The sequence below is a fragment of the Oryx dammah genome, unplaced genomic scaffold (genome assembly GCF_014754425.2).
Source record: "Oryx dammah isolate SB20612 unplaced genomic scaffold, SCBI_Odam_1.1 HiC_scaffold_4, whole genome shotgun sequence".
Taxonomy (NCBI): Eukaryota; Metazoa; Chordata; class Mammalia; order Artiodactyla; family Bovidae; genus Oryx; species Oryx dammah.
Window position 1 is genome coordinate 15,369,863 of NW_024070188.1, and position 15,930 is coordinate 15,385,792.

The window sequence follows — 15,930 nt, forward strand, 5'->3', positions numbered from 1 at the left end:
AAGTAATGTCTCTGCTTTGTAATATGCTGTCTATGTTGGTCATAGCTTTTCTTCCAAGGAGCAAGCGTCTTTTAATTTCATGGCTGCAGTCACCATCTGCAGTGATTTTGGAGCCCAAGAAAATAAAGTTTGTCACTGTTTCCATTGTTTCCCTGTCTATTTGCTATGAAGTGATGGGACTGGATGTCTTTATCTTAGTTTTCTGAATGTTGAGTTTTAAGGCAACTTTTTCACTCTCCTCTTTCACTTTCATCAAGAGGCTCTTTAGTTCTTCACTTTCTGCCATAAGGGCAGGATAATCTATGGATCTGAGGTTATTGATATTTCTCCTGGGAATCTTGATTCCAGCTTGTGCTTCATTCAGCCTGGCATTTTGCATGATGTACTCTGCATATAACTTAAATAAGCAGGAGGACAATATATAGCCTTGACATACTCCTTACGAACTCACTAAAATTGTGTGTTAATCAGGATCCTAGTTTTTCTTTGCTTTAAATGCATCTAAGTATCTACATCTGAAAGTATTTTTTTTTTTTAATTGTAACTCAAATGGGTTTTATTTTTTAGTATCTGATGCACTTCAGGGGCTTTATGTTCACCCTTTATTTTTTGCATCATTCTCACTAACGGATAGAGCAGCCTGACCTTGCAATCTAATACAGGCAGTATCCAGAGCACAGAGGGAGGAGAGAGAGAGACAGGAAGAGGATGATGAGAGAGGTGGAGATGTTGCAGGAAGGCGGATCCCTTCCAGGGCCCGAAACTGGGCTCTTGTCTAACACTCGGAAATGAATTATCCGAGGAGACACATGTGCTGACAAAGCAAGAGATTTTATTGGGAAAGGGCCCCCGGGGGGAGGGCAGTAGGGTAAGGGAACCCAGGAGAACTGCTCTGCCGCGTGGCTCGCAGTCTCGTTTTATGGCGATGGGATTAGTTTCTGGGTGGTCTTTGGCCAATCATTCTAATTCAGAGTCTTTCCTGGTGGCGCACGCATCACCCAGCCAAGATGGATGCTAGCGAGAGGGATTCTGGGAAGTGGACGGACACGTGTCTCCTTTAGACCTTTCTGGAACTCTTCCGGTTGGTGGTGGCTTATTAGTTCTGTATTCCTTATCAGGATCTCCAGTCATAAAACAACTCATGCAAATGGTTACTATGGTGCCTGGCCAGGGTGGGCGGTTTCAATCAGTGTGCTTCCCCTAACAGAGAGAGAAAGGGAGAGAAAATGATTTGGGGATATGTGGTTATCAGGAATGTTAAAAGATAAACTAAGGCAAATTCAAAATGTTAAGAATATGCGCAAAAGCTGATTCATATCAGACTGCACCAAACCACAAGTGGTTAGCAGTGCTCTGCTGACGGGACCTTGGAAAAAACTTATATCGACAAGTGTGCTGTATGCTCTCCTGTCTGACTCTTTATGACCTCATGGACTGTAGCTAGTCAGGCTTTTCTGTCCATGGGATTTCCCCAGCAAGAATACTGGAACTGGTTGCCATTTCCTACTCCAGGGGCTCTTCCTAACCCAGGAATGGAACCCAGAGTCCCTGCATTCCCTGCTTTGTCAGGCTGATTCTTTACCACTGTACCACCTAAGAGAAATGATAAAGAATCTGCCTGCAGTGCAGGAGACCAGGGTTTGATATCTGGGTCAGGAAGATCCCCTGGAGAAGGGAAGGGCTACCCGCTCCAGTTTTACTGCCTGGAGAATTCCATGGACAGAGGAGCCTGGCAGGCTGTAATCCGTGGGATCACAAAAAGTCAGTCAGGACTGAGTGACTAACACTTTCACACCTGGAAGAAGAGGCAGAAGCAAAGGAAAGGAGTCATTTGAGTGGCTACAGCCAAAGCCTTTGCCTTATTTGGGAAGGGCTAGTTGACTCTTAGCAACTTGTTGTCCTTGGATCTGATTTCTTAACCTTGAGGCATTTAAAGGCTTTAGTTTTTGTTTGCTTACAAAAGCTGCTATGGTTTTAGAACCACCTGTCTAATGGCTTTCTAACAAAAAGTACGAGTTACTGCTTCAGGAAGATCTTACTTTTTAAAAGAGATTATTACTCTTAAAGAAATATGTGTGTAGGAGGGTGTGGTATGATAGGAGAAGGCCTCATGAAGGTGTGTTTTCAATGTTGCTACATCTAAATGTTTCTAGGTTTAAATGACATCTCATTCCTGTGTCTTCAGTCTTTGCTGTATTCCCTCTTTCCATTCTACATATGTTTATGTGTTTTCTAACTTGAAAGAACCGACAAGTTTCCTTCACTTCCCTATATCCCTATTTAGCTCTTAATGCAAACCTTTTTGTTTCTGTCCTTGTAGTCAAGTCCCTCTAAGAGATAATCTGACACTGTTCTATCACTTTGCTGAAATGTTTCAAATATATGATTTCTAAATAAAGAAATGGAACAGATGAACAAAAGAACAAGTAGCATAGTTATCTTCATCTCAGTTAAATCTTGCAGTACTAGAACTGTTGACTGACACTTGCTTATTTAAAACATGACCTCTGATGATTTTTATTCTTTTCCAATTGTTTTTTATTTTATTTTTATTTAAATGTGTTTTTTTTTTTTTTTTTGTATAGCCTGTTAACAATGTTGTGATAGTTTCAGGTTCAAAGGAAAGAGTTGGGGGGAGAATGGATACATATATATGTATGACTGGGTCGCTTTGCTGTGCACCTCCTATGACTTATAAATCTTCTTTACCATTAGCTTCTTTCCCCTGTTAGACAATACCACCTTATTCCATTGCTGTGATGACTTTGTGTTTCCCATACAAGTGATGAGTAAGATGCCATCATATTTAGCTTGCTTATCTTTAATATATGGCTTGAAATGGCAACCCACTCCAGTATTCTTGCCTGGAGAATCCCATGGACGGAGGAGCCTGGTGGGCTACAGTCCACAGGGTCGCAAAGAGTTGGACACGACTGAGTGACTTCACTTTCGCTTTCAGTCTAATAACAGGATCAACCCTTCCTTAGAATGGTCAGATAGTTAGATTAAAGGCCCAAAACAGTGATACAGTTCTAAACAATTAAAGCATCCAAGATAAGTTTTAAGAAATATATTCTTCCCACCATGGGAGTCAGTAAGTGATTTTTACTTTGAAAAAAAAAAAAAAAAAAGCTCATCAGTGTTTTTATTTTCCTCTTATTGACCTACTTGCTCAGAAGTTTGCTTATAACTGACCTTCACACATAATAACTTCCCAGTTCACATCTTTGTCCCTAATCACTCTCCAATTTTAGAAAGATAGTCAGATGGAACATCAAACTCAAAATTCCTCACTGGCCTGATTGTATTTCTTTCTAGGCCTGCCTCCTAGATTCCAAATCCAGTTTCCTGTTTCTTCAATTAGAAACATGAGACCCCTCACACTCTTTCCCCACTACTCATGAACATTCAGTGATCAAAAAGAATTGATTCTACTTTCTAAATGTCTCTTGATTCTGCTTGTACTCTGACCTTGTCTCTATAATGCCTGCCTTAGTTTCCCCCAAATTGTTAGAGTAGCCTCATATTTTCCCTTTGCCTCTAATCTTACCTCTGCCTCCTTGCTCATTCTTTGGCCAGACTACTGAAAATTGCAAATCTCATTTTATTATCCCCTGTTTAAAATTTTAGATGTATTCTTTTACATATAAGTATGTATATGAAAGAATACATGAGATAATGAAAGGATAAGTCAAAATTAACAAAATTAGATAGCTGTCAAAAAAAGAGGATACTAGAGCAAGTGATCAGAATAGCAACACAGATTTCTCTCTTTCTTTCTTTTTAAAACATTTATTTATTTATTTGTCTACGACACCGGGTCTGAGTGCAGCACCCAAGATCCTCAGTCTTAATTGAGGCATGTGGGATCTAATTCCCTGATCAGGGATTGAATCTGGGGCCCCTGCATTAGGAGCACAGAGTCTTGGCCACTGACCAGCAGGGAAGTCCCACAATTTTCTTAAGATGTGCTCTTAAATGGTTTTTGACTTTGAGAACTCATAAATGTCTTTTTATATTTTAAATAATTTAAATTAAGCCCTAAAATCTGAAAACACACTGAAGCAAATGAATCTAATATATATGAAGTTATTGGTATAGCCAAAAAAAATAATTACTTCAAATAACTTTAAAACATACAATTCAGACTCTCTGTCCTTATTGTGGTATAGTTCAAGTACAAAAAGAAATGAAAAGAGATCTGAAACTCTATTCACTGATTTTATTGTTATTAGTAGTACTGATGTCATTTTGTTTGAAATTCTTAATGGTATACTGTAGAAAAAATGAAGTAATTAATTCAATTGATATTATTAAGGAATAACATTTTCAACAGAAGAGAAAAAGTATATCATAGCTGAAACGGTGGGTGAAAATTCCAGATTTTACTTGGAAATATCAGTGTAAACACATGCCTTTTTTGAAATGTAATATTTCTTGCCACAACAATCCAACTCAATGAGTACCGCTGCTGATCAAATTTTAGTCTCAAAATACCATTTCCCAATAAAAAGAACCATGACTCCTTCAAGAAGTAGCTGATTCCAGACTTTGGCAAAAGAAAGATAAAAACATACTTTGGACATTTTTTGACCTCAAACAAAAAACTATCAGACAACTGATGGAAAAGACATGTTTATTGAAGTATTTATGGATCTTGGATTAAGAATTTAAGCATCTAAGATTTGCTTTAAAATATTTAGTAAGCCAGAAAAAAGAAAAGGGTGGGAGAGAAGAAATATATAACTGTGAAAATGTTGATAGTTATTGAAGCTAGGTGTGGTGAATTTGTATTGTGTCCCTTTGGCTAAGATAAGACTGTGTCTTCCAGAATTCCCTCGTCTGCATAGCTGTGGGTTTGTGTGAGCCCAAAAAATCATTGTGTGGGAGACTCGAGAGGCAGAGGCAAGCAGGACCAGGAAGGTCATTGCAGCAGGCCAGGTGCAGTTGCACACGTCGGTGGTCACTGATCCCTCGGTTCACCTTGTTGGCATGGTGACAAACAGCCCCTCCTGCAGCAGCCCCAGCTCCTGCCAGAGCCTCCTTTTGGCTTCGTCAGTCCTGGCCGAGGTGCATAATTTGCTCCATGAGAAGCGTGACAGCTTTTCCTCTTTGAAAAGGGAGGCTTGGAGGTCATACGACCAATGCAGTTTCCATGGTGTTATCTCAGCCTTCCCAGGCTTCAGATTCCACTGCCTCCTTCCCTTTTCACCCATTTTTTGTTCCCAAGTGCCTGTTGTTCCCTCTTCAGTCCCCAGCACCACAGGCATTAGGAAAAATCATTCTTAGGGTGGTGACCATTCGAAGTACCAAAGGAATTTAATGAATCCAGCTTTTTATATCCCCATATTCTGAGGTTTATTCATTGAGGGTAAGAATAAAAGATTACAGGGAATTTCAACCTCTCTATGTGATCTGTGTTAAAAATCTATTGGAAGGAAAATCTATACAAGAGACACTTGATTTTGAAGTTAAATTATTTATGTAATTCAAGGCAGGAGATTACATACAACTTTTCAAAATGTTTTTATACTTTTAAAATATAACATCTGTTATTGAGTATGGCATTGTCGTGGTACTCATTTGTAAAAGACGTCATTTAAACATATCAAAATGAGATTTCATCATGTACTTTTCTCTGCAAAAACATCTGAAAGATGCTGTATAGAAGCATCTCACAAATTACTCATGACTTAATTGTGTTCCTGCATGCTAAGTCACTTTAGTCATGTCCAACTCTGTGTGACCGTATGGACTGTAGCCCGCAAGGCTTCTCTGTCCATGACATTCTCCAGGCAAGAACACTGGAGTGGGTTGCCATGCCTTCCGCCAGGGAATCTTCCCCACCCAGGGATCAAACCCAGGTCTCTTACATCTCTTATGGTAGGTGGGTTCTCTATCAGCAGTGCCAACCCTGAGTTCTTTCTCAGAAATGAACTGATCTAACATTTATATTTCTTGCTTAATGACAAAATGTAAATTAATACAAAAATCATTTTAACTTATATTTTCAATTTCAAAGAAATATTGCAACATAGATTAAATTTCATATTTTTGTCCATGTGAGAATCTGTTACTTAATGTAAAGCATGTACTACAGGAATTGTATTTAATTTTCTTTGGCCTCCACTCCATTTTATTATTATTTTTACCTTTGCTTCTTCCAAGCCCTTATCAGTCATATCCACTCCTATTAACTCTTCACTGTAAATCATTTTGAAGTGCTACTATAAGTGGTTTTAAAGAAAGGATATTTAAAAATGGGCTTCTCAAAATATTTCTTAGATAGAAAAGCTATTTTTAGAAAAGCTATTTTAGGGCCACAGTTTTTCACTATGTTGGTTACAACAAAAGTGGCTTCAGTTCAGTTCAGTTCAGTTGCTCAGTCGTGTCTGACTCTTTGTGACCCCATGAATTGCAGCATGCCAGGCCTCCTTGTCCATCCCCAACTCCCGGAGATCACTCAGAGTTGCGTCCATCAAGTCAGTGATGCCATCCAGCCATCTCATCCTCAGTCGTCCCCTTCTCCTCCTGCCCCCAATCCCTCACAGCATCAAAGTCTTCTCCAATGAGTCAACTCTTCCCATGAGGTGGCCAAAGTAATGGAGTTTCAGCTTTAGCACCATTCCTTCCAAAGAAATCCCAGGGTTGATCTCCTTCAGAATGGACTGGTTGGATCTTCTTGCAGTCCAAGGGACTCTCAAGAGTCTTCTCCAACACCACAGTTCAAAAGCTTAAATTCTTCGGCACTCAGCCTTCTTCACAGTCCAACTCTCACATCCATACATGACCACTGGAAAAACCATAGCCTTGACTAGACAGACCTTAGTTGGCAAAGTAATGTCTCTGCTTTTGAATATGCTATCTAGGTTGCTCATAACTTTTCTTCCAAGGAATAAGCATCTTTTAATTTCATGGCTGCAATCACCATCTGCAGTGATTTTGGAGCCCAAAAAAGTAAAGTCTGACACTGTTTCCACTGTTTCCCCATCTATTTCCCATGAAGTGATGGGACCAGATGCCATGATCTTCGTTTTCTGAATGTTGAGCTTTAAGCCAACTTTTTCACTCTCCTCTCTCACTTTCATCAAGAGGCTTTTGAGTTCCTCTTCACTTTCTGCCATAAGGGTGGTGTCATCTGCATATCTGAGGTTATTGATATTTCTCCCACCAATCTTGATTCCAGCTTGTGTTTCTTCCAGTCCAGCGTTTCTCATGATGTCCTCTGCATAGAAGTTAAATAAGCAGGGTGACAATATACAGCCTTGATGTACTCGTTTTCCTATTTGGAACCAATCTGTTGTTCCATGTCCAGTTCTAACTGTTGCTTCCTGGCCTGCATACAGATTTCTCAAGAGGCAGGTTAGGTGGTCTGGTATTCCCATCTCTTTCAGAATTTTCCACAGCTTATTGTCATCCACACAGTCAAAGGCTTTGGCATAGTCAATAAAGCAGAAATAGATGTTTTTCTGGAACTCTCCTGCTTTTTCCATGATCCAGTGGATGTTGGCAATTTGATCTCTGGTTCCTCTGCCTTTTCTAAAACCGGCTTGAACATCAGGAAGTTCACAGTTCACGTATTGCTGAAGCCTGGCTGGAGAATTTTGAGCATTACTTTACTAGCGTGTGAGATGAGTGCAATTGTGCGGTAGTTTGAGCATTCTTTGGCATTGTCTTTCTTTGGGATTGGAATGAACACTGACCTTTTCCAGTCCTGTGATACCAAAATATCAGGTGTTATCTCTAGAACTGAAGCTGTCTTACAAATATATAGTTATATGCCGAATTTTTCAAGAGAAAGAATTGGGAAAATTTTGTAATTCCAATTAGTGTAAGTTTGACAAACTTCACTTGCAAGGATGTAAATACAGTTTAGAAGTTAAATATGAAGGAATAATGTTGCTATATCAAACATTCCTTGAATTCTTGACCTCCTTGGATGTGTTACTTTTTATTTCTCGTATTGGCATTATCTTCCATTTGAAATGAAATAGAGAATAATAAAAACGATAAACTTGCAGGAGAAAAAAGGAATGCAGAAGACTGTCAGAGCTTGAGTGGGTCTCCACTGTGACAATAACAGCTAAAGGTGACAGTTCTGACATCACTGAGTTTAGTCAGATATGTTCAAGGCTATTGGTCTAACCCAAGAGAAATGGGAAGTGACTTCACACTGGACCTAGAACACTTAGAATGCAGTGTCTTGAGTAATCATCACTTTGATGAAGACAGGGACCTTTCTGCTGCTGTCTAGTCACTCATGTTTAGTCACGTCCGACTCTTTCAACCCCATGGACCATGGCCCACCAGGCTCCTCTGTCCATGGAATTCTCCAGGCAAGAATACTGCAGTGGGTTGCTATTCCCTTCTCCAGGGGACCTTCCTGACCCAGGGATCCAACCCAGTTCTCCTGCATTGCAGGCAGGTTCTTTACCACTGAGACACCAGGGAAGCCCAATAACCTTTCTAGTAGATGTGAAAGCACATGTTTTATGCTGGAGACTCTGGGGCCCAAAGCGTCAGAGGGCTAGTAAACTCACTGAGAGCGCTTTTTGTTTCTAATGTGTCCTGGTTAACAATAAGCTGAATCAGTGTTTTGACTTTATATCCTTAGGAAATAGTTGACTATTCTGAATGAATAGTCAAGCCTCAACTGTTTAATAAGAATTTGCATTTTCTCAGTTACATTTCTGCATATAAGAAGCCTGATAACATAGTGGAGACAACCATTATTTTCTGACAGCATTCAGATCATTTTATCTTTTTGTCTTGTTTTTCTTCCCTGTGTTTCCCTTCCTCTACTGCTAATGGGTGGCTTGGGAATGGGATAACACATCAGTAGCTCTATTCTGCACTGGTAAAGTTCTAGGGAATTCTGTTCACCCTGAACAAAAACAGTAATATCTCAGTACATCAAGCAAAAATTATTGTGTAACTCAGAGCATATTAAATGTGCATAATTTGCTAATATTTAACTTGAACAAAATTTCACCAACAGAGACTGACGTGTTGAAATGCTTAATGGCAGAAAAGGAGAAGCTAGACATTTCAAATGTAATAATTTCTTTAGGTCTGGAATCACCACTATATATTATGAACTAACACCCCTCACATATCAAAACTAGATAGCAAGCCCATAAATGGCAGCACTGTGTTAATTATAGGGCTTCCCTGGTGGCTCAGCAATAAACAGTATGCATGCCAGTGCAGGAGACACGGGTTTCATCCTTGCGTTGGGAAAACCCCCTGGGGAAGGAAATGGCAACCCACTACACTATTCTTGCCTGGGAAATTCCATGGACAGAGGAACCTGTGGCCTACAGTCCATGGGGTTGCAAAGAGCTGGATGCCACTTTGTGACTAAACAACAACAACATTAATTATATTATGTTTAAGATATTTCATATAATACATGCAAAGTAATTTGTGTTAAAAGAATTTTATATTTGAGTCGGACACGACTGAGTGACTGAACTGACTGAACTGATATTGAGTACTAATATGTGTAAGATATACACATCAACATATATATAAGTGGAATTTTTTTCTAACTTCCGTAGAATTTATGACACTTAAAAAATCCTTAGCTCAGATTAGATCCAAATATTTAGATGTGAGTATTTTCTGGGAGATAAGAGGCAAGCACTGGTTGTTTCCTGAGTCCTGTGAAAGCAGTGTTTGGATTTCACAGGCTCTGGCAGTGTTGCCAGTGAGGACTTAGGGACTAAGTGATCATAGGGTAATACTTATGGCAGTGCACACCTGCGGAGCACTACCATGCTGCGCTGTGCTGTGGGTGTCAGTCCTCGCCCACTCTCTGTGGCCCCACCAGGCTCCTCTGTCCATGGGATTTTCCAGTCAAGACCAGGGGAGTGGGTTGCCATCTCCTACTCCAGAGGATCTTCTCAAGCCAGGACTTGAAGCTGTGTTTCTTGCATTTCCTGCATTGGCGGGCAGATTCTTTACCACTGAGCCGCCTGGGAAGCCCAGACTACCGTATGTGTGAGTTAGATGATTCTGAAAATTCAGTCCGTTCAGTTCAGTTCAGTCGCTCAGTCGTGTTGCAAAGAGACACAACCCCATGAACCGCAGCACGCCAGGCCTCTCTGTCCATCATCAACTCCCGGAGTCCATCCAAACCCATGTCCATTGAGTCAGTGATGCCATCCAGCCATCTCATCCTCTGTCGTCCCCTTCTCCTCCTGCCCTCAATCTTTCCCAGCATCAAGGTCTTTTCCAATGGGTCAGCTCTTCGTATCAGGTGGCCAAAGTATTGGAGTTTCAGCTTCAGCATCAGTCCTTCCAATGAACACCAGGACTGACCTCCTTTAGGATGGACTGGTTGGACCTCCTTGCAGTTGAATTAATAATTATCTAACATTTGCTACACATTTTACTTTATTGTAGGTGCTTTACACCTAAGAGTGTGTGTATAGTAAGGTTGAATGAAGCTCAGTAAATAGCATCTGGCAGAGACTTGTGGGCAGAGAGTCAGAAGACGCCTACAAGCCTGGTTCTCTGTCCACCCTGTGGAGTGGCTCAGAGAGACACTGTTGCTCTTTTCTTCTTTAAGGAATGCAAGAGGTCGGCCTTATAGTTGGAGGGGTCACTCCTTTGGGAATGGATACCATGCAGGCCCAAATACTCCAGGGGCTACTGGAAATGACAGTCGTGCAACATTTGGAGACCCTGAGAATGATGAGATGATACATGGTGCCTGCTGCTGAGGGGAGGAGAAGCCACTAGCCCCAGATAGCAAACTGGAAAGAGCCCTTGGGTTATTCAAAATTCAAAGGCAATCTTGCTTCTCCCACAGTGACATTGATTAATCACCAGGCACTTTCTGATGTGCTTTGAATGTATTATCTCATGTAATACTGATGTCAGCCTTGTGAAGTATTGGTACTCTTATTATCATTTTTCATTCTAGCAAACTGAAGCACAGAGTACTTTGGTTTTGTATCATACTGTATAATACTGTTTGCCAGAACTGGACATATTATAAATTGAGGTATGAGAAGGGTAAATATAAAGACAACAGGCATAAGGGGTTGGGTTGAGGTCTTAGTTTAGACCAGTGACTTCAGAAAAGGAGACATATCAATGAATTTTATAGATAAGGCAAAAGTTAATTTTCTCAAAACCACACAGCATGCAGGTGGTGTAAACACTAGGACTAAGTCAGATAAATAAAGCACTCACTCTGGCTGCCAAATTTAAGAGGCTCCAAACAACTCAGTAGTTAAGATGCCAGTATTTTAATACCATCTCTAATATTTAAAGTTAAATGCAAAAATTTGGGATGAACAAAATTCTAAATAAAGGCAGAAGCATTATTACTCACTTTTCCTTTTGTCTCTCTCTTCATTATTGCACAGTTCAGCACTAGATAGGAGAGCTGAACTTGAACACTATCATTCTGAACTCAGAGCCCATGCTTGTATGCTTGTAAATGTTGTCATTTGCTGATGCTTCTCAGGATTTGAAAGATAGAGAAGAGCCAATTATATGTAAGACTGATGGTAAAAGATAATGATGAAACCACAAACTTTGTTCTTTAGGAGTAACACAGAGAAGATGACTAATTTAATTTCCTGTGTATGTTCTCATTTAGAAATGAAGTATCTATATAGTTTGGCTTCAAAGACACTGGATGAATAAAAATCTTATTTAACTTAAAACCTTTCCTTGACTCTCTTGCATCTCTTGGCACTCTTTTATCAGTGCCAAGAATCCAATTACTGATTATAAGGAGCCTTGCATTCAGTGGTATATTTTTCTTTAAGAAACCTAAGAGACAATTAAGAGTGAGTTGAATATTGAGAAACATTTCTTATCTCATATAACAGAAGCTCAGGAAGCAGGGAGATTATTCCAGGGTCTCAGTGCCTCAGCAATGTCTTGCTGAGATGTTGTATGAAATACATCATACTCTGGAACCCATTTTGAATTCACATTTTTGTTTGTTTTTTTTTTGGTAGCAGTATTGTGTAGTAGTTGAGTCATGATCTGGAGAGAGCAAAATCTGGTTCCATTACTGACTAGCTATGTAGCCTTAGGCATCTTATTTACATTCCCTCTGTCTCAATTTTGTCTTTAAAATAGAGATGGCTACCTCACTGCGTTTTTGAAAGGAAAAAGTGAGTTAACATACATTTAAGTTCTTACTGACAGGTAATATACACCCTAAAAGTGTTAGCTACTACCATTTTTATGATTATATTTTTTATAGTGTATGTAATTTAACTCATGGAAACATGAGAGGTAGGAAAGTATGATTTAAAAAGAAGGCATCTATAAAAGGTTTAGTTGCATTGTATAATATTATTCCCACTGATGTAATTTGGATGTGATGTCTGAGAGAGGAAATCAGAATTAACATGAGGACTGCTATCTTTTTTGAGATATATCTTTCCCTATATGTTTTTAAAGTTGTTGTTCATTTGACTGAAAATCAGAAGCTGGTCTCAAGCCAGCATTTTTTTCATAAAAATAACGCAGTTTGATGATTTTAGAACCATACAATATGCATGTCTGCAAAGTATATATATAGTGCATTTAAGCATAAGGATAATTAAACTATCTATTTTGTTGGATTTTATTGTTAAGTTCCTCAGTGAACACTTAGAAAGAAGAGGAATGGGGAAATGGTCTCAATCTATTCAAATCATAAAAATCCCATTTGCAATATTCTTCCATTAGATATAAAATATACTACTGCTAAAAATGCCTTTAATGGTGCCAGGACAATCCAGTTTCTTACATATAGTTCTTTTAAAATTCTCAATTGCAATTATAAAATTCCATTTTGTTTCCTTTCTCTAAGCTTTAGTCTCACCTTTCAGACTACCATATCTTATTCACATGAAACTCTCCAGAATGCAGTGAAATAAAGTCCAAAGAGTAAAGTTACGCTGTCACTGATTCATGGAGGTACATTTCCCTGGAACCAGTTGTAACTTGGCATCCCTGTGATGTGCTGTGAATCCTCTGAAACAGAACATAAAATTAAAATTTTGCTCAGAAACCTCCTCTCTCATATTATTTCCCCTCTCTATGGGATCTTACCCATCAGCATAAAAATAGAATATTCTTCCCTCTTGAACAATACAAACAATGGAAACCCCGCTATGGTTCCAGTCCTTCAACTATTGCCCAATCTCTGTCATTAACTTTACAGTAAAATATATTTATTATCTGTAAGTTCTTCCCATTTGGTCTTGAATGTATTTCACTGAAATTGCCCTTTGAAGGTTACCAGTGACATCCTCATCATTAAGTCTAAAGTTCTAAGTCTTTGTCTTTCTTGACTTATCAGCAACATTTGCCAACTGCTCACTTTATCCTCACTGAAACAATCTCTTGACTTGATCTCCAGTACATTATACTTTCTTTCCTCTCAATCTGTCTCTGTGTGTCTCTTTGTCTCTGGGTGTCTCTCGTCTCTCCTTCTCAGAATTCATTGATGATTTTTCCTCATCTCTCTGATTTGCCTATCTTCTAAATGTTGGACTGTTCCTAGCTCCACTTCCTTAGTGATCACATGCGGGGGGCGCTCCGCAGAAAGAGAGAGGCAGCAAAGCCGAGGGGTCCCGAGGAGAGGTGAGCCTGCTGTCTGCCAACCCAGCCCCTCGGCGAGAGACAATCAGACGCGACAGGGGTTCCGTCTAAGCAGTTCCGCTTTATTGCTGTAAGCTCTTGGTTTATAAAGGCAAGCAGGGAGGGGTTTGCGAGGGACTTTCCATAGTTGCACCAATCACATTAAAGGTCAAATCGTCATGTGCCATCATTATAACAGGAGCCTATGGTGATCACGCACTGTCCACATGCACGGAAATCAAGAGAGCCAATCAAAAGTTTTGACAGACAACTTAGGCCACGCCCTCATCTCTTCCGCCAGGCGCCATCTTAGCTCTAAACCGCAAAGCTAGCCCTTCTTTTTTAAGGTTTCCCATTTAGGGCTCCACAATCACATCGCTTTGAGTTCTTTCTATTCTCTGTTGAACTTCCAAGTTTCCATCTTCAACTAGAACTTTATTTTTGTAGATCAGATTAAACTACACAAATGGCTACATCGCCACCGAAAGGTCTAGTCAACAACTCAAATTTAACAAGTTTAAAAATTAGCTACTTAAATACTCTGCCCAACAAACCCTATTTCTCTCTAGTTCTCCGCATTTTGGTAAATAATCGTTCCATTCTTCCAGTGTCTCAATCCAAAAGCCTTGAAGTTATTCCATACCTCTCTCTTTCTCTCACATCCAGCAGTCCATACTGTCAGTCTGTGCCATCAATTCTGTCTTTTAAGTACGTTAAGAATCCAATCACACCTCATCACACACAGTTATCACCTTCTGTATGGGCGATACAGAGATCCCCATCTTCTTCCTCTTGGATTATAGATCATTTCACTCGGCTCCTTACTTATCTTCCTGTTTCCAACCTGGCATTCTTTCCATCCGCAACGTGGCAAATGAAGTTATATAAATCAAACCACTTTTTCCTCTGCTCAGACCTTCCAATGATTTCCTATCTTAATCAGAGTAAAAGCTTCATTTTGGCATACGTAACCTTTAGATAGTATAATATGTTGATATAATTCTAGTCTCTTAAGATATCAAAGGAAGAGAATCCCTGAAAAGCTTAAGTAGTTTTTAAAATTAAGAAAAAACATAAATCTAAAAGTTAATTATAGATTGTTGAAAAATCAGATACAACTCAGACCATATTTCTGGCTAGATCACATTTTCAATCAGATCCTAAAGGCTACCCTTACTCCTTCAGAGCAATTTTCGTGTAGCTGGAATGAGAATAACAACATGTTGGAAACCCATAATATGTCTATTTCCTTGCTTACATTTTTAATCTTTCATTTTACAAACAGTTTATACCCCTTAGGATATAAGAAAGGGAAGATTTACAGACTTCAGTTTTTTCCTAATACTATCCACTGAAGTTACTAGCAGTTCAAATGCTTTTTTTAAATTTTTAGGTCCTGGGATATCTAACAAAGATAAAACAATTGAATCTAGCTGGAATTTGATATGATTACTACCTTGACAATTCTAGGTATTTCCTGATGTATCACAAATCATAATAAATGGACCTATCAGTTTTACTTTAGTCACAGCTATCTTAGTCAACTCAGAACTTACTGTTTGTCTAAAAATTTACAGAGCCATTTTTCCATGATGCTTTCCAGTACAATATAGACCAACAATGATTTCTTCTGTTCCACAGAACATCTGTAACTCAGGATTGCTACAATTTGGATAACATAATACACATTGCTTTAATTCATTCTTAATTTTTCCCTGTGCTGAATGCTTACTTGGATTATAAACTTCTCAAGGGTAACCCTAGAGTGGTTGGTACCAGATGTACCCAATAACTTCTCTTTTTAATTGAACACACATGTATACCACCACAAAAATTAATTTCTCTTTATGAGCAAAAGAACTATTGCCAAGCAATATTTAAATTAATGAAGTTGACATATTTATTGCGTTCAAAGAATAAATCAGGAAAAACAGCTTTTCTTGGTTTCTTTGGGAATAATTGCAAAACTTTTCTTTGTTTTTAATTATTTTTAGCAAGCTCTATTTCCAAGATTGGCTCAGATCCTCTAAAACTTGTACGTGATGCTGTGGAGGAAACCACGGACTGGGTCTACGGCTTCTTTTCTTTGCTGTCTGACATCATCTCATCCGAGGGTGATGAAGAGGAGGAGGAGGATGCAGAGGACACTGATAAAGGTACAAAGAGCACGGAGACATCCAACTGCTGGGACTGCTATCTGATACGCATGATAATAATTAGCTTACGTTTCTGCACAAGTGTGCACTTGGGTCAAGCTAAACCAAAATGAACCCATTTCTGAGTGCAAACAGCCTATCGACAGGCTGCCAAACTCAGTACATTGGTCTTTAT

At 39.2% G+C, this 15,930-nt stretch overlaps 1 protein-coding gene across 1 annotated transcript in view; it reads left to right on the forward strand.

Annotated features, from left to right (window-relative positions):
* LOC120862866 (triadin-like) overlaps positions 1-15,930 on the forward strand; it is a 140,737-nt gene that overhangs the window by 70,829 nt on the left and 53,978 nt on the right. Inside the window, exon 3 of the mRNA XM_040239008.1 lies at positions 15,594-15,755. Coding sequence (XP_040094942.1) covers positions 15,594-15,755 — 162 coding nt within the window. The remainder of the gene's footprint in view (positions 1-15,593; positions 15,756-15,930) is intronic.